The sequence below is a fragment of the Pseudophryne corroboree genome, chromosome 3, assembly GCF_028390025.1.
Source record: "Pseudophryne corroboree isolate aPseCor3 chromosome 3, aPseCor3.hap2, whole genome shotgun sequence".
NCBI lineage: Eukaryota > Metazoa > Chordata > Amphibia > Anura > Myobatrachidae > Pseudophryne > Pseudophryne corroboree.
The window spans coordinates 68,309,958-68,337,122 of record NC_086446.1 but is presented as its reverse complement, the minus strand read 5'-3'; the positions used below and the strand labels follow the sequence as shown (position 1 = coordinate 68,337,122).

Here is a 27,165-nt window from a genome sequence, read left to right as displayed (position 1 = left end):
CGGCTTTGTCACATAAAAGCCCCTATCTGGGTTTCCATATGGACAGACCGGAATTAAGGACTCGTCCACAATTTCTGCCAAAAGTGGTGTCATCTTTTCATATGAACCAACCTATTGTGGTGCCTGTGGCTACTCGTGACTTGGAGGATTCCGAGTTACTAGATGTGGTCAGGGCTTTGAAGATTTAAGTAGCCAGAACGGCTAGGGTCAGGAAAACTGAGTCGCTGTTTATCGTGTATGCATCCAACAAGCTGGGTGCTCCTGCTTCAAAGCAAACGATTGCTCGCTGGATCTGTAACACGATTCAGCAGGCTCATTCTACGGCTGGATTGCCATTGCCAAAATCAGTAAAGGCCCATTCCACAAGGAAGGTGGGCTCTTCTTGGGCGGCTGCCCGAGGAGTCTCTGCATTACAGCTTTGCCGAGCAGCTAATTGGTCAGGTTCAAACACTTTTGCAAAGTTCTACAAGTTTGATACCCTGGCTGAAGAGGACCTTGTGTTTGCTCATTCGGTGCTGCAGAGTCATCCGCTCTCTCTCGCCCGTTTGGGAGCTTTGGTATAATCTCCATGGGCCTTACGGAGTCCCCAGCATCCACTAGGACGTTAGAGAAAATAAGATTTTACTTACCGGTAAATCTATTTCTCGTAGTCCGTAGTGGATGCTGGGCGCCCGTCCCAAGTGCAGACTTCTTCTGCAATACTTGTATATAGTTATTGCGTACATAAGGGTTATGTTATAGTTGCATCAGGGTTGATCTGATGATCTATTGTTTGTTCATACTGTTAACTGGGTAAGTTTATCACAAGTTATACGGTGTGATTGGTGTGGCTGGTATGAGTCTTGCCCTGGATTCCAAAATCCTTTCCTTGTACTGTCAGCTCTTCCGGGCACAGTTTCTCTAACTGAGGTCTGGAGGAGGGACATAGAGGGAGGAGCCAGTGCACACCCAGAATCCAAAGCTTTCTTAAGGTGCCCTGTCTCCTGCGGAGCCCGTCTATTCCCCATGGTCCTTATGGAGTCCCCAGCATCCACTACGGACTATGAGAAATAGATTTACCGGTAAGTAAAATCTTATTTTTACTATAAGGTGCCAGGACACAGCTAAGCCCCCCCTCCATATACGCCCATTAATCCCAACCCCCAGGCTCTGATTGACCTGCAGTCCAGCCAGTATTAAAACAGGGCTTATCATCTGTTGAAACCATCAATGGTTCCCCTGTAGATTGTTTTAAGCCATTTAGGTTAACTGCCAATGGTACCATCGATGGTGACCATCAGTGGTTTTTGAGGTGACGAGGAGCAAAGGAGCACTAGTACTAGATGGAGAAAATGAATGAAGACGACCCTTCCCAGTGGTTGCTTATAGCATAAGGGCAAAGGATTTAACAAGGAGGGTGAACTGGGGAGAGAGGGTAGGTAGGTGGTCAGGGGAGCCGAGTGATGAGTTATGAGGATGGCTCATAAGCTTTTATGAAAAGATGAGTCTTATGGATATACTATTGGATTATATTGAGTTAATTTGTACATTCTGGTATCCTAATTGCATATGTTAATACACTGTCATCAGTCTTAAAGCTAATATAGCATTATTCGCGTTCGAAAAGGGAGATCTTAATGTGTGTGTGTGTGTTATTTACAGGAAAGGAAATATAATGGCATTAACCCATTGCATACAGCACAATTAGGCAATGCCCAGCTCTGCCCTTGACGTGGCAAATTGCCAGTTACCCCATATCTGTTCCTCCGTAGGCCACACCTCTTGTAGTGACAAGAAATTTAGTCTGGCCCAGAAAAATCAGAACTGTTGGAGGGGAGTCTGTACACAGTTGATGATGCCATTGTGTTTGGCAAAATAATTGTTCAGCGAATCACTTCATTAGCGGCAAGTGGAATTACTGAGACAACCAACTTTGGCCAAATTAATCATAGTGAAGTGTATCGGTTATCACTGACGCAAAACATTTGGGTAACCTCAAGAATGTTGCTGGCATCCGTAGTTCACAGCAGAATCCTAGGCTGTATTCTTCTGAAGATGGTGTCTTACACAAAATGGCTGCCTTCACTGTAGGCGGCTGATGCATTTTGAATTGCTAGGGCTGCCGTTGATTGCTAAAACTATAGTAATGACCTAATGATTAGTAAAATTAAGATTGCATTGGCATTGTAAGCTCCTTTTTACTTTCAAAACCAGTGTGTAAATAACACTGGCATACAAAGTTAGTAGAATAACCTCTTTTATTCACTGCCTCCATTTAGCATCAATAAAAGTATTTGCTATAAAAATATGGCTTAGGTTTTTTTTTTTTTTTTTTTTTTTTTATAACACATAATAAGATGCCTACTAATTTTGCACTTTACACCATTTTAGCCCTACTCTACATTCTTAGGACATCCTCAGTCAGAGGACATCTCCATAGCAAAATTTAAATTAAGGACTGTCAAAAAAGCTTCCTTTGCCCCCACTCTGCTCTCGAAAAGCCTAGAGCAGGGGCCTCAGGAGGTGTCCTTAATCATGGCACCCCATGTAGAATGAGTGTTGTAAGTTCTTGTGAATGTTGTGTTATAATCAATTTAGACCACAGGTTTTCAACTTCGGTCCTCAGGACCGCACACACTTCATGTTTTCCAGGTCACCTGTGGACTTTTGAAATGTGACAGTTGGTGACACGCAGTGCATTTGCTGGGCGACCTGGAAACGTGAACTGTGTGAGGTTCCGAGGACCGAGTTTGAGAACCACTGATTTAGACCATTAGGATGAAAATCAGTGCGGGGTTATTGAAATGTAAAATCCGTGAAGGTCAACATCTCTGCTTCAAGTTTCCTGTGACCAGATACGATTTTTCATAGACTAATCATTAAGAATGTATGGCTTCAGTCTTGTAGAAGAAATACTTTAGGTGGACATACAGAGTACAGTTTGGTTTATCAAAGGCCACAGCTTGCTCGCAGGCTCTATAACAATGTAAAATACATTTTAAAATGCTCATTTAATTTTCTATTCTGGAAAACAAGTGAGGCATTTTCCTTTCCCCTTTTTCCCTGCCACATGTTTGGAATCCTCATTGGGGCTGGAAAATGTAAATGCCCATGTAAAATTCCAATTATCAGGCCCATTGCCATTGACGGCTAGCATGGAGCAGTTTGGTCTTCCTTATTTGTGGCCAAATTACGAGCTACAATTTTTTATTAATTTCAACGTTATGGATAAACCAGGAGGAATCTAAAAGGTATTGAACTGGAAAAGTTCCGGGGTGGACAAATATACAGCATTTGAGTGTTTTCTACATAGACTGTAGAGAAAGGTGATTATTAAATTTGAAAAAAAATAACCAACTGGAAGTGACTACAAAGAAGAGAATTTGCTGATTTTGAATATTCCCTTGAAACGAAGTCATGGATGAAGAGGAGTCACAAGGACACAAGGTGACCAGAAGTCGAAGAAGACCCAAGAAAACATCTGCGAACAGTGGAGTCTAAATAAGAAGCGACTGGATGCTAATGCCCAATGTAGCTTGTGGGTCAAAGTACTTTTTCATGTGGAAGCATGTAGGGTAACACAGGTTAAAAGACCGTTTAAAAGTACACTATGTTGACAAAAGTGATTGGACGCTGACAGCAAATAGATCAATGAGATTTTATTGATGTCAGTACTTTGAAGGTCCACCCCATGCAGTAATTAATGCAGACACCCTTATTAGCAAGCTGTCCACAAGTTCCTTGACAACAGCAGACGGTATGGTTTGCCATTCTGCCTTAAGTATAGTGACCAACTGTGACACTGAAGAAGGTCGAGTCAGCCTAGAACGCACCTGTCTCTCCAGTTCGTCCCAGAGGTTCCCACTGGGGATCTCACTGGGGTTAATATCTGGACTCTGAGATGGCCAGTACATCCGGGTTACTGAATCTTCTGTATACAAGTCCAGCATCGCCCTGGAAACATGACCTCACAAAGACTACGATGATCGCCTTTTCAAACTCGGTTAGCTCCTTCCGGCAAGCCATTTTGTTAGCAGATGATCTAATTGGTGCCCCTCTACCCATTTTCTATATTCATGAACACGTGTCTGCTGCACACCATTTCCCTTGCATGGGTCCAATCACTTTTACATAGTGTAATAAGTTTTTCTAAAGTGCATTCTACTAAACCCATACTGGAAAGCTACTTGTTGAAGGAGACAAGGACACTGGACATTTTTTAAACGTTATACCTTGGTAAGGTCGAATGGTTTGGTACAGGAGGCGCAATGTCCTTTGTGTCTGTTTCTTTTTACATCAGATTAAAGTGTGAGCTTCGTGAGCATTTTGTGGCACGGCCACTGTCATTTCACTAATTTATGTACCTAATATGTCACGATTGCTTTTTTTAGTATTTAGCGCTATTAGTATTTTACTACTGTGTATTTAAGTGTGCTGTTGTAAACTATGCTTTTTCCGTCAATAAAACAAGGAGCGAGAGGCAAGCCTCACTGACATCTGAAAAAAATTCTAAGTATAAAGACCTTCAAAGTAAAACCTTTATTTTTTAGACCCGTTTTGGGAGTTAAGATTCAGGGAAATGCCGTCTGTAAACGATAAGTACTTACTTTGTATTTCTCTCTAACAGGTCTTTGAGAGGCTGGGCATGATCTGGAGGATTCAGTACCCAAACTTCTACATCCAACTGTTTAAGTGAAGACTAAACCTTTTGTACGCCAAGGAAATAACACAAAAACATGAGCGCCTGTTTGAAACACACGATGGGGGAGCCAACTTCACATGAGGAGTTAAGTGTCCTAAATATCACCACACCCATGATGAATATAGAGTGTAGTTCAGAATATCATGTTAAAGAGGAGTCTGTGTCGTGTGAAAGGGTGGACCCCACAGACACTGACATTGATACACCCACTGATCATCCACAGTATACATCTACTCATATTAAGGCGGAGTCCGTCTCATGTGATGGAGAAGACCTCACAGACACTGGCATGTATACACCCACAGGTCATACACAGTATACATCTACTTTTATTAAGGAAGAGTCCAGCTCAGTTGAAAGAGGAAACCCCGCAGTCACTGACATTGATACACCCACAGATCATCCACATTATACATCTACTCATATTAAGGAGGAACCAGTCTCCTGTGGTGAAGGAAACCTCATAGACGCTGACAAATATACACCCACATATCAGGTACAATATACATCGACTCATATTAAGGAGGAATCAGTCTTGTGTAATGACATCACAGTCACCGATAGTCACACATCCACAAATCATACTTTGACTCCTAGTAAGGAAGAATTGGTACCTTGCAAAAAATTAAGTCTCTTGGACACGGACATCTATTCTTTTACAGTTACTGGAGAGTATATTGAGGGTGTTGGTAAACCCCCAATAAAAAACAAGCCCCCGGTAGACAAATCTGCTTTGTCATCTCTCCAGACCATGTACACTTGCCCTGTTTGTAAGAGGAGTTTCAATAATCATGGCAATCTCGTAAGACACCGAGAGACGCACAAAGGGAAGACGATGACATGCCCAGAGTGTGGGGCTGACTTCTGCAATAAAACTGATCTCTCAGCGCACGTACGAACCCACAGAGCGTGCAGAAGTTTGTACTGCCCCGTATGTGATAAAATGTTCAGTAGCTACTCTCATCTGGTCATCCATCAAAGAATTCATACCGGCGAGAAGCCATTCGCGTGTTCCGATTGCCATAAACGGTTTTCCAATAAATCAAACCTTGCGGAACACATGAGGGTTCACACCGGGTCGAAGCAGTTCTGTTGCACGGTTTGTAGAAAGTCTTACGCACGAAAGGATAATCTCATTAGTCACCAGAGGATTCATCAGGGAGACGTAATCTTCACATGCTCCCATTGTGGAAGGTGTTTTGTCGATGAACACAAATTTATTCGACACCAGAAATTTCATACATTGGGGAAGCAATTCTGCTGTGCCCTTTGTGGGAAGTGTTTCACCCATAAAGCCATGCTCCTTCGACACGAACGGACTCACGTAGACGAGAAACCTTTCACTTGCTCAAAATGTGATAAATGTTTCCTGAGGCAAGGTGAGCTGGTCAAGCATCAGAGAACTCACACCGGCGAGAAGCCTTTTGTCTGTGCCGAATGTGGGAAATGTTTTAGCACCGGGTCAGGCCTTATCAACCACAAGCAAATCCACACCACGGAAAAGCCCTTTGCATGTTCCCAGTGTGGCAATAGCTTCAAGCAGAAAAACAACCTCATTAGACATCAGAGAGTCCACATGGTAAAGAAGCCTTATACCTGTTCTGAGTGCGGTAAAGGGTTCACTACAAAGTCAAACTTTAATATACATCAGAGAATTCACACGATTAGGAGGCAACTTTCCTGCCCTGAATGCGGTAAACATTTCCCTTACAAAAGTAAATTAAAAGAACATCTGCAAAGTCACTCCGATGACGCTCAGTGACTGCTAAACTTGAAAAAATCTTCGACTTGTTTATACCGTCTATATGTTATTAGTCTAAGAAAACATGAGTAAATTTTTCTTTTTGATTGTTTGGGTGGCATTTAGTTTAATCACTTCCTCTGCTCTTTTTTTAGTCCACCTTACCATGGTCCTATGATTTTGTTGTTATAGTTACATGTAATTCTAGAAGGTCAAAGATATGTATTGCATTCTAATAAATTTCCATATTTATCAATGTAGACCAGTTTGAGTTGATTCCTTTCAATCGTGAAAATGTTGCGGAACATCTTCTGTGACACACTGTGGTATATTTACTAAGCTCCCGATTTTGACCGAGATGCCGTTTTTTCTTCAAAGTGTCATGTCGGGAATTTACTAAGCAAAAATCTCGGCAGTGATGAGGGCATTCGTAATATTTTGGAAGTCCTCGGAAAAAAACACGAATCAATACACCATCGGTCAAATACGCCTGCAATTTGGTAGAAATCGTGAATTTACTAAAAAGCGCAAATCACAAACACTGCCGACAATAGCCAAACACTGCCGTGCTGAAATACAATTCGTGAAAAAGTGTTAAAAAAAAAGCAGACCTGCTTTTTTTCCCCGTGTTTGGATAGGCATGCACGGATCCATGAGATCCGTGCATGTTTATCAGTGGGAAGGGGATGGGAAAGTGTTTATTTTTTGGAAAAAAATTGCGTGGGGTCCCCCCTCCTAAGCAAAACCAGCCTCGGGCTCTTTGAGCCAGTCCTGGTTGCAAAAATATGGGGGGAAAAATGATAGAGGTTCCCCCATATTTAAACAACCAGCACCGGGCTCTGCGCCTGGTCCTGGTTCCAAAAATGCGGGGGACAAAAAGCGTAGGGGTCCCCCGTATTTCTGAAACCAGCACCGGGCTCCACTAGCCAGATACATAATGCCACAGCCGGGGGACACTTTTATATAGCTCCCTACGGCCCTGGCATTACATAACCAACTAGTTACCCCTGGCCGGGGTACCCTGGAGGAGTGGGGACCCCTTCAATCAAGGGGTTCCCCCCCCCTCCAGCCACCCAAGGGCCAGGGGTGAAGCCCGAGGCTGTCCCCCCCCATCCATGGGCTGCGGATGGGAGGCTGATAGCCGTTGTGTAAAAAAATGAATATTGTTTTTAGTAGCAGTACTGCAAGTCACAGCAAGCCTCCCCCGCAAGCTGGTACTTGGAGAACCACAAGTACCAGCATGTGGAGGAAAACCGGGCCCGCTGGTACCTGTAATACTACTACTAAAAAAATACCCCAATAAAAACATAAGACACACACCTTGAAAGTATAACTTTAATACATACATACACACCTCCATATACACATACTTACCTTATGTTCACACGAGGGTCGGTCCTCTTCTCCATGTAGAATCCATGGTGTACCTGTGGAAAAAATTATACTCACATACTCCAGTGTAGAAGCCTCTTGTAATCCATTTGTAATCCAGGTACTTGTCAAAATAAAAAAACGGACACCCGACCTCGCACTGAAAGGGGCCCCATGTTTTCACATGGGACCCCTTTCCTTGAATGCCAGAAACCCCCTCTGACTTATGTCTAAGAGGGTTTCTTCAGCCAATCAGGGAGCGCCACGTTGTGGCACCCTCCTGATTGGCTGTGTGCTCCTGTACTGTATGACAGGCGGCACACGGCAGTGTTACAATGTAGCGCCTATGCGCTCCATTGTAACCAATGGTGGGAACTTTGTGGTCAGCGGTGAGGTTACTTTCGGTCACCCGCTGACCACAAAGTTCCCACCATTGGTTACAATGGAGCGCATAGGCGCTACATTGTAACACTGCCGTGTGCCGCCTGTCACTCAGTACAGGAGCACACAGCCGATCAGGAGGATGCCACAACGTGGCATTCCCTGATTGGCTGATGGAACCCACTTAGACATAAGTCAGAGGGGGTTCCTGGCATTCGGGGAAAGGGGTCCCATGTGAAAACATGGGGCCCCTTTCAGTGCGAGGTCGGGTGTCCGTTTTTTTATTTTGACAAGTACCTGGATTACAACTGGATTACAAGAGGCTTCTACACTGGAGTATGTGAGTATAATTTTTTCCACAGGTACACCATGGATTCTACATGGAGAAGAGGACCGACCCTCGTGTGAACATAAGGTAAGTATGTGTATATGGAGGTGTGTATGTATGTATTAAAGTTATACTTTCAAGGTGTGTGTCTTATGTTTTTATTGGGGTATTTTTTTAGTAGTAGTATTACAGGTACCAGCGGGCCCGGTTTTCCTCCGCATGCTGGTACTTGTGGTTCTCCAAGTACCAGCTTGCGGGGGAGGCTTGCTGGGACTTGTAGTACTGCTACTAAAAACAATATTCATTTTTTTACACAACGGCTATCAGCCTCCCATCCGCAGCCCATGGATGGGGGGGGACAGCCTCGGGCTTCACCCCCGGTCCTTGGGTGGCTGGAGAGGGGAGACCCCTTAATTGAAGGGGTCCCCACTCCTCCAGGGTACCCCGGCCAGGGGTGACTAGTTGGTTATGTAATGCCAGGGCCGCCGGGAGCTATAGAAAAGTGTCCCCCGGCTGTGGCATTATGTATCTGGCTAGTGGAGCCCGGTGCTGGTTTCAGAAATACGGGGGACCCCTACGCTTTTTGTCCCCCGTATTTTTGGAACCAGGACCAGGCGCAGAGCCCGGTGCTGGCTGTTTAAATATGGGGGAACCTCTATCATTTTTTCCCCCCCCATATTTTTGCAACCAGGACCGGCTCAAAGAGCCCGAGGCTGGTTTTGCTTAGGAGGGGGGACCCCACGCATTTTTTTTTTTTTTTTAATTTAACACTGATTTTTTTTTTTTTTTTAAAGTGCACAATGAAGCCCAGCACGGATCTCTCAGATCCGGCCGAGATTCATTGTATTAAAGTCGGCAGTGTTTTACAAGTCACTCACGTAAAACACTGCCTAAAAAACGAATGACATCGGTAAAACCGAAAATGCAGAATACGGCAGCTTAGTAAATTAGTCGTACTAAATTCAAAAAGTTGCATATTTACACTTTCGATGTCATTCGTGATTGAACTTTGACCTCAAACGGAAAATTACGAATCTTAGTAAATTTACCCCACTGAGAGCACAATGCAGCTGCACGTGTGACTGAAATACACTTTAAACCTTAGCAGGAAGGAGACACGACACTAATTATATTTAAGATGTTGGGATCCGACCCACCAACATATAATTGCTGAAAGGGGGTTACAACAGATATACAATAACAGAAAAGAGACTACAATCAATGGTACATACGTTTGGTTTCGCCAGCGCCACACGGTCCGGTGCTCAGTCAATCAAGCAAGATGACCTTTAGAGAGAGATGAATGACCGGCTTGGCAGCTTGGCTTTTATACAGTTGGTCAAAACACAATACAATATAAACTGTAACCTCTTCATCTATAGGACAAAGGGCTAGTCATTTACAGTACAGGAGGGGTCATAGGTTGGTTTGAATAGGTGGGCGATGTCTGGTCCACGTGTGCTTGCAGTTGGTCTCCACTGGGTTCCCGCCGAATATCAGAGTACAGTAAACACAGTATAATATTAATATCCTGTTCCTGCGCATAATTATGCGCAGGAGCGTGCTATCTTCTGCAAACTGCTACCGGAATGTTGCCCTTAAAATACCCTACAGTTGGATACCAAACACCACCTCACAACCTAATGCTGCCCCCTCATATCCTGCAAAGGTGAATCCCTTTGTTGTTGTACCTTTTAAACAAGTATAACTTGCTGGTGTGGTGCGTGTGGACTTTGGCCCTCATTCCGAGTTGTTCGCTCGTAAGTTTTTTTCGCAACGCAGCGATTAGTCGCAAACTGCGCATGCGCAACGTTCGCAGTGCGCCTGCGCCAAGTAAATTAGCTAAAAAGTTTGGTATTCTACTCACGGCTTAACGAAGAAATGTCATCGTTCTGGTGATCGGAGTGTGATTGACAGGAAGTGGGTGTTTCTGGGCGGAAACTGGCCGTTTTATGGGTGTGTGCGAAAAAACGCAGCCGTTTCTGGGAAAAACGCGGGAGTGTCTGAAGAAACGGGGGAGTGTCTGGGCGAACGCTGGGTGTGTTTGTGACGTCAAACCAGGAACGAAACTGACTGAACTGATCGCAGTGGCAGAGTAAGTCTCGAGCTACTCATAAACTGCAAAGAAATTTCTATTCGCAATTCTGCTAATCTTTCGTTCGCAATTCTGCAAAGCTAAGATTCACTCCCAGTAGGCGGCGGCTTAGCGTGTGCAAAGCTGCTAAAAGCAGCTAGCGAGCGAACAACTCGGAATGAGGGCCTTTGTGTACATTGTGCACTATGGGGGTCATTCCGAGTTGTTCGCTCGTTATTTTTTTCCCCGCAACGGAGCGATTAGTCGCTAATGCGCATGCGCAATGTCCGCAGTGCGACTGCGCCAAGTAAATTTGCTATGCAGTTAGGTATTTTACTCACGGCATTACGAGGTTTTTTCTTCGTTCTGGTGATCGTTATGTGATTGACAGGACGTGGGTGTTTCTGGGCGGAAACTGGCCGTTTTATGGGTGTGTGTGAAAAAACGCTACCGTTTCTGGGAAAAACGCGGGAGTGGCTGGAGAAACGGAGGAGTGTCTGGGCGAACGCTGGGTGTGTTTGTGACGTCAAACCAGGAACGACACTGACTGAACTGATCGCAGATGCCGAGTAAGTCTGAAGGTACTCAGAAACTGCTAAGAAGTGTCTATTCGCAATTCTGCTAATCTTTCGTTCGCAATTTTGATAAGCTAAGATTCACTCCCAGTAGGCGGCGGCTTAGCGTGTGCAAAGCTGCTAAAAGCAGCTTGGAGCGAACAACTCGGAATGACCCCCTATGTGGATTAAATATGAGATATGTCTTTGTGGCTTGTCCATGTGAATACAAATGCTACCGTAATTACTCATACCACACGCTAATACGAAGGACCGCGTGAGCGGTCATACGCAACTTGTGAATATGCGCACACACGGCAGAACAAGTACGCGCACGGAGGCCATCTGTGTGGAGTTTGTACGTGATGTGTGTACTGTAATATTTTCCGACTTCGACAAAGCAATCAAACAGTAAGTTAAACCTTACTAATACAGACTTCATTGCAACATATTTCTTGCATTTCTCAAGTGTTTGTTTAGTGAACTTGTTAACGCACTCACTGTTTGGGAGAATTATTTTGTTTGCCTTCTGTGCCCATTTGAATTTTCTTTTGATTCCCATGAAGGTCATTTCAAGCTATGAGATCTGGTAATGCAAGAAATATATACGTTATGGTAAGAACTTACCGTTGATAACGGTGTTTCTCCTATGGCCACAGGTTCCACAGGATAACAATGGGATATGATGGAGCGACAGCGGATTGGCACCAAATGATCAAAAGTTTTCTGGCCTCCCAGCATGCAACGGGCCCGTCCATATATCCCGCCCACTGGCTCAGGCAAATCAGTTGTATTCCAAAGCACAAGGCAGGAGCATCATGTAGAGACCTAATCAGGCGAGAAGAACACACATGCACACCCTTCCATACAAGAAGGAAGAGGTTAGTGAGTAGATCCTCAAATCGGGTGCGTCAGGATGGGATCCCTGTGGAACCTGTGGACTTAGGAGAAATACCGTTATCAACGGTAAGTTCTTACCATAACGTATATTTCTCTGGCAGGGTCCACAGGTTATCCACAGGATAACAATGGGATTTCCCAAAGCAATTTAGTGGTGGGGATGCTCCTGATTGGACAGGAGAACCTTACGCCCGAATTCAGCGTCATGAGAGGCAAAAGTATCCAAGGCATAATGTCTAATGAATGTGTTAATGGAAGACCATGTGGCTGCCTTACATATCTGTTCTGCTGAAGCACCATGTTGTGCTGCCCATGAAGGACCTACCTTATGAGTAGAGTGAGCAGAGACATTAGCCGGAACAGGGAGATCAGCTTGAGAATATGCTTCTGAAATCGTCATTCGAAGCCATCTTGCCAGCGTCTGTTTAGTAGCAGGCCATCCTCTCTTGAGAAATCCGTAGAGAATGAAGAGAGAATCTGTCTTTCTGATGGCACTGGTACGATCCTCGTAGATCCATAATGCCCGGACTACGTCCAGCGACGCATCTCCCACAGAAAGTCCCGATACATGAAAAGCCGGGACTACAATTTCTTCATTAAGGTGGAATTTAGACACCACCTTTGGATGATACCCAGACCTAGTTCTGTGAACTGCTTTATCTGGATAAAAAATCAGAAATGGGGAACGACATGACAGCGCTCCTAAATCTGATACTCTTCCAGCTGATGCCATAGTCAGTAGTAAGAATACTTTTGCTGTCAACCATTTAAGATTCACCTTGTTAAGTGGTTCAAATGGGGCAACTTGAAGTGCTTTCAGGACTAAACATAAGTCACACAGTACTGCAGACGGAACAAAGGGAGGTTGAATGTGCAGCATACCCTGGAAAAAAGTATGCACATCCTGTAAATTGGCAATTTGCTTTTGGAACCAAACAGTCAATGCCGATACCTGCACTCTCAAGGAAGCCACCTTCAAACCTTTATCCATTCCTACCTGAAGGAATGCTAGGACCCTGGAAACTCTAAAAGATTTCGGGTCCATACCCCCTTCACTGCACCAATGAATATATGCCTGCCATATTCGGTGATAAATGCGAGCTGAGGAGGGTTTCCTTGCTCTGAACATTGTTTGAATTACCTGTTCAGAGAATCCTCTTGACTTTAGGATAGAGGTTTCAAGAGCCACGCCGTCAAAGACAGTCGATCCAGATGTCTGTGATAACAGGGACCCTGCATCAGTAGATCTGGACGTTGAGGGAGCAGAAGTGGAGCATCCATCGACATTCTCTGCAGATCTGTGTACCATTCTCTGGGCCAAGCTGGAGCTATTAGAATCACAGCACCCTTTGCTTGCTTTATTTTCCTCACCACCCTGGGTAACAGGGTGATCGGAGGAAACAGATTAGCCAGATGAAAGTCCCATCTCACCGACAAGGCGTCCACAAAGATCGCTCCAGGATCCTTTGTTCTTGACCTGTATGCGAGCACTTTGTTGTTCAGGCGGGATGCCATGAGATCTATCTCTGGCAACCCCCATTTGTCTACTAGAGTCTGAAAGACCTTGGGTGTAGAGCCCATTCGCTTGGTTGAATGGTGTGTCGACTGAGAAAGTCCGCTTCCCAGTTTAGGACTTCGGTACGAATACTGCGGACAAGGCTGGAAGATGGAGTTCTGCCCACTTTAGTATGTGACTTACCTCCTTCATTGCTTTTTGGCTACGAGATCCGCCTTGATGGTTGAGGTACGCTACTGCCGTTGCATTGTCTGAGTGGATCTGGACTGGTTTTCCTTGCAGAGTGTCCTTTGCCTGAATCAATGCCATGTATATGGCCCGAAGTTCCAACAGGTTTATTGGCAGGCAACTTTCTTCTGTGGTCCATTGTCCCTGAAACCATAACCTTCCGGACACTGCTCCCCAGCCCTGCAGACTGGCATCTGTTGTCAGGATCTCCCAATCTGATATCAAAAGGGGTCTCCCCTTGTCTAGATGGGATGTCTGTAGCCACCAGGCTAATAACTTTCTTACCTTTACTGGAAGTACCATAGTCTGTTTCTTTATTGTCTGATGTACTCCATTCCATCTGGCCAGAATCAGACGCTGCAGGAGTCTTGAGTGGAATTATACATACTCCACCATGTAGAATGTTGACACCATCAAACCCATCACTCGCATTGCTGCGTGAATGGATACCTTTTGACTGCGTAACAAGTCCTGAATCTTTGACTGTACCTTGGATATCTTGTTCCAAGGTAAAAATACTTTCTGCAGACCTGAATCCAGTGCAGCCCCCAAGTGAGTCATCCGTTGTGAGGGCACCAGAGATGATTTTGGCCACTTTATGAGCCACCCATGTCTCTGCAGACATGTTATTGTCTGCTGGAGATGGCACAGGAGCAATTCCTGTGATTGTGCCAGGATTAAAAGGTCGTCGAGGTATGGAAAAATTCTTATCCCCTGCTTGCGGAGATAAGCTGCCATAACCACCATAATCTTGGTAAATACTCTGGGGGATGTGGCTAACCCAAAGGGTAGGGCCTGGAACTGAAAATGCTGCTGGAGGATGGCAAACCTGAGATAACACTGATGGGACAGTACTATAGGAACATGTAGGTAAGCATCCTGAATATCCAGGGATACCATATAATCCCCTGGTTCCATGGCCAAAACTATGGAGCGTAACGTCTCCATGTGGAACCTCGGTACCCAAATATATTTGTTTAGCATTTTGAGATTGAGAATGGGCCGAAATGACCCATATGGCTTCTTAACCAAAAACAGGATGGAGTTAAAACCCTGTCCTCGTCGTGCAGGGGGTACTGAAATGACAACTCCTGACTAACTGCTTCTTGCAAAGCCCTGGCCTTTGTCTCTACCCGAGACGGGCTGGTGCAGAAGAACCTTCGAGGAGGATGCTTCTTGAAGGGAAAAACGTAACCTAGAGATACCGCTTCTTGCACCCAGCCATCTGTTGTAGACTGTTGCCAGATCTGTGCAAACTGAAGAAGTTGGCCCCCTACCCTGGGGTACCCCAGGAGAAGGCCCGCACCATCAGGCTGTTGGCTTATCTTCTGGTTTGGAAGCGGGCCCTTTGGTAACCCAATGCTTTTATGACTTACCAAACTTACTGTATTGGGGCTGCTTACGATCACTTTTTCCCTTTGCTTTTCCTTGAGACCGTAAGGGCCGGAAAACCGGACCCCTAGGTTTGGGGTTATATGTGGAAGGAAACTTGACCTTCTTGGAGTCTGCTTCTGACTCCAGAATATCTGTCAATTCTTTACCAAACAGAATATTTCCAGAAAAGGGCAAAGATTCCAAAACCTTCTTAGATTCTGAATCAGCTTTCCACGTACATAACCAAACTGCTCTGCGAGCAGCGATTGTTGAGGCTGATGCCCTAGAAGCAATAGTACCCATATCTAATGCAGCTTCTTCCAAGAAAACTGCAGCCTGTTTAATATGAGCTATATAGGATTTTTGCCACTGCCTTTGCCATCCAAGCTGAAGCCATGGCTGGCCATATGACTGCTCCAGACAGGGAAAATATGGCTTTTAGAAAATCATCCACTTTCCTATCTGTGACATCATTTAATGATGTTGACGGCAAAGGCAATATAGATTTTCGCACTAGTCGAATCACATGCGTATCTACTTTAGGAGCCACCTCTCTTTTTAAACAGTCCCCGGCTGGAAAAGGAGAATTGGAATACCATTTTTTAGGAATTCTGTGTTTTTATTGGATGCTGGCCAAGCCTCTTCCATGATTTCTGTCAGCTGGTCTGACCCTGGAAACTCAGTCTTAACTGTTTTAAGACGTTTAAATACAGGTGCCTTGGTTTTTAACACAGGCTCTGCTACATCTTCTAAGGATAGAATGGCCTTCATTGCTCTAATTAATTCAACTATATCCACTGAGCTGAGATCTTCTTCCTCCTCTTAGTATGTCGAAGTAGAGTAAACTGAGCTTTCATCTTCCGGTGAATCGTCATGTGTAGCCTGTGAAGGTGAAGATTTACTTACCATCGGTTTATCAGCTTGTTTAATTTGAGAAGCTGCTGAGGAAAATTATATACCGTAGGTAAGGAGCTGCATGTATGGGTACCAGTGGCGTAACTACTGCCCCCGCAGCCCTCGCGGTGGCTTGGGGGCGCAGGGCTGCGGGGGCGCCGCCACTGATTTAGCGCAGATTGACAATCTGCTGTCTCCTCCCCCTCCGCTGCTGTGATGGAGGGACACGGAGGCACAGTGCGCGCCTCTCCTGTGTCCCCCCTGGGTCTCCGGCGGGTCTAATAAATGAAGTGCCGTTCGTGAGCTCTGATTGGCTCACGAACCGCCACTTCCTTTAACAGACCCACCGGAGACGCAGGAGGGACACAGGAGAGGCGCGCGCTGTGCCTCCGTGTCCCTCCATCACAAAACAGCGGGGGAGGGAGGAGACAGCAGATTGACATGCGGACGCTGGCACTGGGGGAGCATATTCGGCACAGGGGGAGGGGGAGCACTTCAGGGGGCATATGTGTCACTGGGGGGGGGGGTATATGTGTACCTGACACATGGGGGGCTATATTTGGCACTGGGAGCATGTGAGTACCTGGCACTGTGGGGGAATATCTGGCACTGAGGGCATATGTGGCACTGTGGGGGTATATGTATACCTGACACATGGGGTGGGGGGGCTATATTTGGCACTGGGGGCATGTGAGTACCTGGCACTGTGGGGGAATATCTGGCACTGGGGGCATATGTGGCACTGGGGGGGGGGGGTATATGTGTACCTGGCACATGGGGGGGCTATATTTGGCACTGGGGCATGTGAGTACCTGGCACTGTGGGGGAATATCTGGCACTGGGAGCACAGCCCTAGCAACAAGCACTACCCCCTAGCAACGAGCATGACACCCAGTACATGAAACCCCTGGCAATGAGCATGAGACCCTGAGCATGAAAACCCCTGGCACCGTGCATGGAACCAAGAGCATGAAACCCCTGGCAACGAGCAGGTAATTTAAAAGTAATTAGAAGCCTTACTGTAGGACTTAATGTGTAATGGGCATTACGGTGTGTGGCATAATGTATCACGGACATTGCGATGTGTGTCATAATGTGTCACAGGCATTACAGTGTGTGGCATACTATATCACGGGCATTGTATGTGGTAAAATGTCTCAGGGGCATGCAGTGTGGCATAATGTATAACGGGCATTGCGATGTGTGGCGTAGGATATAATGGACATTGCGATATGTGTCACAGGCATTACGGTGTATGGTATAATATATCACGGGCATTGTGATATGTGGTATAATGTCTCAGGGTCATTGCAGTGTGTGGCATAATGTATCACGGACATTGCGGTGTGTGTCATAATGTGTCAGGCATTACGGTGTGTTGTATACTATATCGCGGGCATTGTGGTATGTGGTATGATGTCTCAGGGTCATTGCGGTGTGTGTCATAATGTGTCACAGACATTGTTTGTGCTATAATGTATCAGGGGCATTGCAGTGTGTAGCATAATGTATAACGGGCATTGCGATTCCTGTCATAATGTGTCACAGGCATTACGGTGTGTGGCATAATGTGTCGGGGGCATTACGGTGTGTGCATATTGTGTCATGTGCATTATTGTGTGCGGCATAATGTCTAAGGGCCATTGCAGTATGTGGTATAATGTATACTGGGCATTACTATAAGGAGGAAAAATGACAAATAATGTAAGGGGCATGAATCAGGATTATTTTTCTTTCCTGTGGTGGCTAACGTCTGGGCGTGCAGGTTGCAAAACTGGGGTATAAGGTAGTCTTTTCCTGCAATGCCACGCCTCTTTATGCGAAGCCACGCCCATTTCAATGAAGCCACACCCCTTTTTTGCCGCGTGCACATGTTTGTCCCTTTACTAGTGCCAGTTATGGGGGATGGTGGGGGGGGGCGCCGAAGAATTTTTTGGCTTGGGGGAGAAAAATTTCTAGTTACGCCACTGATGGGTACCCCATTCCTGGTACCGAAGCTGTAGGAATTATCCATTCAGCTATCCTGGACAAAGTCTGTGCAAACATAGCCCAAGATGGATCCATCTGTACCTGCCGTTGTACAGGGATCTGCCTTGTATTCTGCTGAAAAGCAAAACAATTTGCACATAAGCCATCCTGAACCAGATCCTGAGAGGATAATACAGTTTTGCAAGACTAACATGATATAAGTGTTTGTGTTACTGTAAGTGTACCTTCGTCACCTTTGCCGCTCTTAGACATGATAAATAATCAACACTTTCACAGTGTACTACACAATTTGTTACTGTAATCACTTTAACCTTCTAAAGTGATATCAATCTGACCCTACCCATGCACCAGCATTGAGAATCAGAAGAAACAACTGACAAACATATATTAAAGTCCGCAATCACACTAGCAGTCAGTCACGTTATATATTAGTCATATGAGCATATCATCAACTACAAACACTTTTTTAAGTATGTAGGCGAACATTTACTGAATCATGTATAAACAGATCTAGGCCCTCATTCCGAGTTGATCGGTCGCAAGGCGAATTTAGCAGAGTTACACACGCTAAGCCTACGCCTACTGGGAGTGTATCTTAGCTTCTTAAAATTGCGACCGATGTAATCGCAATATTGCGATTACAAACTACTTTGCAGTTTCTGAGTAACTTCAACCTTACTCTGCCTGCGCGATCAGTTCAGTGCTTGTCGTTCCTGGTTTGACGTCACAAACACACCCAGCGTTCGCTCAGACACTCCCCCGTTTCTCCAGCCACTCCTGCGTTTTTTCCGGAAACGGTAGCGTTTTCAACCACACGCCCATAAAACGCCGTGTTTCCGCCCAGTAACACCCATTTCCTGTCAATCACATTACGATCGCCGGAGCGATGAAAAAGCCGTGAGTAAAAATACTATCTTCATTGTTAAATTACTTGGCGCAGTCGCAGTGCGAATATTGCGCATGCGTACTAAGCGGATTTTCATTGCGATGCGATGAAAAATACCGAGCGAACGACTCGGAATGAGGGCCCTAATGTATTCAGACGCAATGCAAAGAAAACCACAGTAAATGTACACAGACTCATATGCAATAGTCACTTATCTTAACTATTCATACTGAAAAAGTAGATAGAAATTTAGTGCTGTATATCCCGTACTCAGTAGAGTGGGATACAGGGAGACTCACCTCGCTTCCAAGATCGATCAATACGTTAGCGAATGCTGAGTGGATACAGACGCTACTAGTGTACACTGCCGCTCCAGGCACCTATAGTGAACACAGACGCTTAGTGAACACAGATGCACCGGTCATACAGCCGCCTATGCTGCGACCGGGTCTCCTCATGGTAGCATTCAGTGAACACAGACGCAATGATCACACAGCCGTCTATGCTGCGACTAGGTCTCTCGTGGTAGCGCTCAGTGAACACCGACGCAGTGGCCTGCTGTGACCGAGTCCCCTCGTGATAGCGTCTGAGACGGAAGCAAGGAATCAGTTCATGGCGGGAGACTTGGCGGAAACTGGTCATGAACCGGGGGGGAGGGGTGACCAGGAGAGCATCTGACTCACCCTGCTGACATCAACCCTAGGGATCGCGGCCTCATGCTATTCCTGGTATCTAAGATCCCTAAGGCCTAGCGCTGGTACACCTGCGGTGGCAGCTGCGTCAGCTACTGTTTGGTAGTCTTCTCCCAATACAGTGCGGCTGTGTCCTTATTCCATCTACTAAGTGGAAACCGATGCCTTACATTCTCTCCGTGCTCCGGCCACAGCCTGGTAATGTTTGCTGGACCTGCTAGTATATCTGACACAGACGCCCGCCGAAACAGCACTGTACTTATGGGTAAGCGTTGTCGCGACCCGGCAGAGAGTTGTTGGAGTGACTCTTTCTAGGCGTCTAAGACGCTGTTTAGAAAGATCACTCAAAAACTTGTAAGACTATTAAAAATATCATAAGAAAGCTTAGGACTGCTAAAAAACTTGCAGCCCTCTGACTATGGTCCGGCTCCTGCCGCACCAAACAAAAAACTGATTTGCCTGAGCCAGTGGGCGGGATATATCGATGGGCCTGTTGCATCATGGGAGACCAGAAAGCTTTTGATCGTTTGGTGCCAATCCGCTGTCGCTCCATCATATCCCATTGTTATCCTGTGGATAACCTGTGGACCCTGCCGGAGAAAAACACTGCATTTATAAATTAAATGGTAGTGAGCAGGGGCAAATTCTTACTGGGTAAGTGTAGTACCATTTGGGCTAATTTTTCCACTTTGCGCGGTTCAATTGATGTCATTATAACTTGTAGTACAATCAGAATATGGCCCATGCTGAGTCTTTATTAAGGTGATCTAGTGTCATCTTCCAATTGCTTTGTTTGACCATATACTCCACTGTGCATGATCTGAACCATTATTAAACACTAAACATTTAAGATGTGGGAGTGTTATAATACAAATATATTGTATAGGGGTTCCTGTCCATGGGTTAACCATGACAGTGAATACCTTTGAAATGTACTCATATCCATGTTCAAAACCTATATTTAGTATATCCACTTCGGTGACACTCCTGGCCACCATCATACAGTATAAATTGAAAAGGTTGGCTTTGCTCCACTTCAGTTCTAGAGGCACGATAGCAATGTTTACTGCCACTCTAAGTATATAAGAGGAGTCCAGAAAACCTTTTAAAAGGGCACACATTATCCCATAATGACAACATGAAAAAAAAAATTGTGCTCAGGTGCATCCTGTTTCCAACAATCATCCTTGAAATATTCCTACAGCTTAATTGGAGTCCACCTGTGGTCAAGTCAGTTGATTGGACATGATTTGGAAAGGCACACACCTGTCTATATAAGGCCCCACACGTGACAGTGTATGTATGAGCACAAACCAAGCATGAAGTCAAAGGAATTGTCTGTAGACCTCTGAGACAGGATTGTCTCGAGGCACAAATCTGGAGAAGGGTACAGAAAAATATCTGCTGCTTTGAAGGTCCCAATGAGCACAGTGGCCTCCATCATCCGTAAATGGAAGAAGTTCTGAACCACCAGGACTCTTCTTAGAGCTGGCCGGCCGCCTAAACTGAGCGATAGGGGGAGAAGGGCCCTAGTCAGGGAGGTGACCAAGAACTCGATGGTCACTCTGTCAGAGCTACAGCGTTCCTCTGTGGAGAGAGGAAAACTTTCCAGAAGGACATCCATCTCTGCAGCAATCCACCAATCAGGCCTGTATGGTACATTGGCCAGACAAAAGCCACTTCTTCTTAGTAAAAAGCACATGGCAGCCTGCCTGGAGTTTGACAAAATGCACCCGAAGGACTCTCAGACCATGAGAAACAAAATTCTCTGGTCTGATGAGACAAAGACAAAGATTGAACTCCCTACAGTGAAGCATGGTAGGTGGCAGCATCATGCTGTGGGGATGTTTTTTAGCGGCAGGAACTGGGAGACTAGTCAGGATACAAGGAAAGACGAATGCAGCAATGTACAGAGACATCCTGGATGAAAACCTGCTCCAGAGCGCTCTTGACCTCAGACTGGGGCAACGGTTCATCTTTCAGCAGGACAACGACCCTAAGCACACAGCCAAGATATCAAAGGAGTGGCTTCAGGACAACTCTGTGAATGTCCTTGAGTGGCCCAGCCAGAGTCCAGACTTCAATCTCCAGAGATGTTCAATCTGATTGAACATCTCTGGAGAGATCTGAAAATGGTTGTGCACCTACGCTACCCATCCAACCTGATGGAGCTTGAGAGGTGCTGCAAAGAGGAATGGGCAAAACTGCCCAAAGATAGGTGTACCAAGCTTGTGGCATCATATTCAAAGAGACTTGACTATATATATTCAAAAAGACTTTATATATATATATATATATATATATATATATTAATCTGGACTGTAAGGATACCTTGAGTACAAAGTCTGAAAACCACTGGTATGGAGAGTTCTACTACATTTTATCTAAAGATTGAATCATTTTATGAAGGATTCCAAATTATCTGATTTATCCAAATAGGAGTATATCACCACTACAGAGGAAAATACCATTTCATACAGTATCACTACAATTATTCCCAAACACAGGATTTTCAGGGAGACATTACCATTATCTCTGCAGTAATGCACTATACTAACATCTTGCGTTGGTACAATAAAAGTATTTGTCTGGAAGTACCTGCTCTATATTTGCTGTTTGGCGCAAGTTTTAAAAACGGTCATATGTGCTTTATAATTTTTGCTGTATAATGTTTTTTTTTTGTGCCATTATACCCTTCAATTGTGCAAGGCAGCTGATTAGCTGGCGATTAATCTCAGTCATACAGTTTAATGGTGTGAGTGTTTAATCCAGGATATCTGGGCCAACTATGCAGGAAATGCAAGATCAATCGCAATTTATTTCCCAACAATTGAGAATGAAAACCGCTAATGCCGCCCTGGTAATTAGGCAAGTACAATCCATAATTGTTGAATTTGAGAAACTTTGTTGAGAGGTCAGTCAAGTTTTAATTTCTACCTATGTCCGTATTGATTATTTTAAGTCATTTGTGAATTTATAAGTGAAATTTTATCAAAACATCTATATATTATCTCTGATATAGGACAACAGACAAATTATAATGTTATTAATGTACTTTGGGCCTGATTCAAACCTGATCGCTGTTGTGCGAATTCGCAAGGCGGCCGATTATCGATTGACTGCGCATGCACGAGGCCACACTGCGAAAGAATACGATGATTATTATTTTTTTTCTCGCTAGGCAGGAAGTGGACGTTTGACAGGAAGTGGACGTTTGGGGGTGGTAACTGCCCGTTTTCTGGGAGTGTCAAGAAAAACGCAGGCGTTTGCAAGCGTTTTCAGGGAGCATTTTTTCAGCTCTAGCCCAATCTGTCTGTTTCTATCAGACTGTAGGAGTAAATCCTGGGCTATGCATAGACTGGAAAAACATTAGATGGTGAGTGAGTTGCGAACGGATTTGCAGCTGACCGGCGTTTGCACCTTTTCGCACGGCGTATGCAGACTTGCACAGGGGGAATTTCACTCTGACTGGGCAGCGAGTCTGATCACAAACCTGCAAACTCGCAGAGGAGAGATTAGGTCTGAATTAGGTCCTCTGTTCCTTTCAAGTGGCCATTTTGAATAATTGTCGTGATTTCTTTTTTTTAACAGATCTTTCAAATAACTTAAATGGAAAACTGGGCAGCTCTCCTATTACTTTGGCTCATGCTAATTAAAATTATAGGTTAAGTAAACCTACTCAAGAAAAAATATACTCAACAAATCATAAACTTGACCTGTCAAATGTTGTGAAAAATATTACAGAAGACTGCCTCACGCAAAGGAAGGAATCTTACAGGCAACAACCATTGTATATATACTCAAGTTAAAGAAGACTCAGTCTTGTGTAAAGGAGGAAACCTCACAGGAACTGACATGTATACACCAATATATCATGAACAAAATACATCTAGTCATATTAAGGAGGAATCAGCCTCATGTGAGGGAGGAGACCTCACAGACGCTGACATGTATACAACCACAGGTCATACACAGTATACATCTACTCATATTATGGAGGAACCTGTCTCATGTGATGGAGGAGACCTCACACACACTGATATGTATACACCCACATATCATACACAGTATACATCTACTCATAGTAAGGAGGAACCTGTCTCATGTGATGGAGGAGACCTCGCACACACTGACATGTATACACCCACAGGTCATACACAGTATACATCTACTCATATTAAGGTGGAATCAGTCTCATCTGAAAGAGGAAGCACCACAGACACTGAGAATTATACTCCCATAGATCATATACAGTATACATCTACTGAGATTAAGGAGGAATCAGTCTCATGTAATGGAGGAGACCTTACAGACATCAACATTTATACACCCACAGATCATACGCAGTATACATCTACTCCTATTAAGGACGAACTAACCTCACATGAAGGAGGAAACCTCGCAGGCACTGACATTAATACACAATATCCATCTACTCATATTAAGGTGGAATCTGTCTCGTGTGATGGAGGAAATTTCATAGTAAATGACATTTATGCCTTTACATTTACTGGGGAATATATTGAAGGGAGTGGAAATGTTCAAGAAATAATGAAGCCCCCACAATTAGCGCAAGGAAGCAAGTATATTAAATTCACAGCTCCATCTTCTCAAAGCGTTAAGACAATGTACACATGCCCAGTCTGCCAGAGAAGTTTCAATAACCACGGGAATCTTGTGAAACATCGGGAAGCCCACAAAGGAAAAAAGCCGACTTGTTCAATTTGCTGGGAACAGTTCTTGTCCCAGTCAGACCTGTTGGTCCATCAGATCCAGTCCCACAAAATCGACAAATCCACACGAGATCCTCCGAAAGCAAGAAAATCAACTTGTTCAAAGTGTGGAGCACAGTTCTCTTTCAAGAGTGACCTGTTGGCTCACCGAAAAGTGCACAAAATTGATAAATACCTTTACTGTTCCGAATGCAACAAGCAGTTTTCCTGCAACTCCCAACTGGTAATTCATCGGAGAATCCACACCGGGGAAAAACCCTTTGCGTGTCCTAAGTGCGGGAAGCAATTCTCCAATAAATCAAACCTTGCAGAACATATGAGAGTTCACATGGGATCTAAACCTTTTCCTTGCTCAGACTGTGGGAAGTGTTTTTCTAGGAAGGACAACCTTATAAGCCACCAGCAGAAGCATGCGGGGGACAAAACATTGACATGCTCTGACTGTGGGAGGTGGTTCGTTAATCACCACAAATTTGTGAAGCACCAGAAGTTTTGCGCGTTGGAGAAGCCATTCTCTTGCCCCGACTGTGGCAAAAGTTTTACCCACAATGCATTTCTTCTCAGGCACCAGCGATGCCACGTGGATGAAAAGCCTTACATCTGTTCCGACTGTGGGAAGTGTTTCATTCGGCATGGAGAACTTGTGAAGCATCTAAGAATACACACCGGAGAGAAGCCATTCATATGCTCCGATTGTGGCAAGCACTTTAGCACGGGTTCCGGTCTTATAAACCACCGAAAAATCCACGCCACTGAGAAGCCATTTGAATGTTCCCAGTGTGGCTGCAGTTTCAAGCAGAAAAACCATCTGATCATCCACCAGAGGGTTCACACAGGAGAAAAACCTTATACTTGTGCCGACTGCAATAAAGGATTTACTACTAAGTCAAACTTCAACATACATCGGAAGATTCACACAGTCAGAAGGCAGCTTTCATGCCCCAAATGCGCTAAGCACTTTCCCTATAAAAGTCAGCTAAAAAAACATTTAAAAATCCATGAAGGTAATATATCTGACGATGCTCAGTAGTGACCAAATATAGGCAAGATACTCATAGAAATAATGAACAGTGACAGCTATATTGGGGGGTCCTGCAGGGAGTCTGTCTTCCTGCAGCCTCAGCTCTCCTGTTCCATTTGGGGATTACTGTAGCATGCTGACAGATCTTAGTGGGTATAGGCAGTGGCTGAAGTACTGATTTTGCAGACGCTACAGCATCTGTAGGCACTCCGTCACGGCTGAGCCGGTATTGGCTGCCCATCTCCAACAGCAGTGGATCCGCAACTGCACAGTGGTCATTCGTTATGTTGGGAGGTTTCCAGCTAGGAACCCTAAGAACAATATCTCATACAGAAGTCATGCTGTATAAAGGAAAAAGGAGTAGATTAAAGAATGACATTTCATGGTGGGGGGGAGGGTAGAATCTACATATCGTTTTGTATTTTCTTCATAATGAAAAAAAATGTAAAATAGGTGTTTAATGCATTTGCCTGTAAAATATGGACTTTGTTTTCTATTAATAATACAATGTAACTGCACACTATAGATTTGATTTTAGTAATATCAACACTATTGTGCTTGGGTAACGGCAATAAAACTTTATTATATATGTGTGTGTATATATGCTCCATCAGGTCCTTGTCAAATGGTTTTGGAGCTGGCAATAAAGGTAAGGGCCGTACTTACATGGTATGTAAGGTTGTTTGAACAGACAGCTTTTTAGTTTTATGGGGGTGTTTTCTACAAAGTTATATTTCTATTGGAAGTGCTACAAATTAGCCAAGAACTCAATAAGTAAAATCCCCAAAGTACAGTCCTGTGCGTCTAAACTGCACTGGGGGATGGGAGGGGGGGGGGGGGGGGGGAGAGAGAAGAGAGGCTGTGACCAGTAGATAGGTAGCCAGTGTGAGCTGGGGAGGGGATGGGGCCTCTTTCCAGCTCTCACTATGCTTGTGCAAGATCATGAGAAAGGCGCTCATCAAATATTCGTTGTGGTAAGAACTTACCGTTGATAACGTTATTTCTCCTAAATCCACAGGATAACATTGGGATATGATGACGAGACAGCGGATTTGCACCAAACGGTCAAAGCTTTCAGCCTCCCAGCATGCAACAGGTCCATCCATATATCTCCACCTCTTGGCTCAGGCAAATCAGTTGTTTTTCCAAAGCTCAAGGCAGGAGCATCATAGAGAGCCCTAATCAGGCGAGAAGAACACACATGCACACACTTCCATACAATAAGAAGAGGTTAGTGAGTGAAAGGACCCTCAAATCAGATGAATCAGGGTGGGATCCCTGTGGATCCTGTGGACTTAGGAGAAATAACGTTATCAACGGTAAGTTCTTATCATAATGAATATTTCTCTGGCAGGGTCCACAGGTTATCCACAGGATAATAATAAGATTTTAAACCTACCGGTAAATCTTTTTCTCCTAGTCCGTAGAAGATGCTGGGGACTCCGTAAGGACCATGGGGTATAGATGGGCTCCGCAGGAGACATGAGCACTCTAAAGACTTTAGATGGGTGTGCACTGGCTCCTCCCTCTATGCCCCTCCTCCAGACCTCAGTTAAAGAACTGTGCCCAGAAGAGATGGACAGTACGAGGAAAGGATTTTGTTAATCTAAGGGCAAGATACATACCAGCCCACACCATCCACACCGTACAACATGGAATATACGAAACCAGTTAACAGTATGAACAAAACAGCATCAGCCAAAGACTGATCTAAACTGTAATATATGTAAACAATAACTATATACAAGCCTTGCAGAAATTAGTCCGCACTGGGACGGGCACACAGCATCCTCTACGGACTA

The 27,165-nt window shown here is 44.8% G+C and overlaps 1 protein-coding gene across 3 annotated transcripts in view; it reads left to right on the top strand.

The window, feature by feature from the left end:
• The window catches only part of LOC135054762 (gastrula zinc finger protein XlCGF57.1-like), a 96,830-nt gene extending 70,902 nt beyond the window's left edge, over positions 1-25,928 (top strand). The window contains exons 3-4 of one of the 3 annotated variants that reach the window (XM_063958082.1): positions 4,607-4,765; positions 23,201-25,928. In XM_063958082.1, coding sequence (XP_063814152.1) covers positions 23,465-25,372 — 1,908 coding nt within the window. In that variant the 5' untranslated portion in view covers positions 4,607-4,765; positions 23,201-23,464 and the 3' untranslated portion in view covers positions 25,373-25,928. Of the gene's footprint in view, positions 1-4,606; positions 6,646-23,200 lie in introns of those variants that run through there. The other 2 variants (XM_063958083.1, XM_063958084.1) reach the window with 2 other exon arrangements.
• The last annotated feature ends 1,237 nt before the right edge of the window (positions 25,929-27,165 follow it).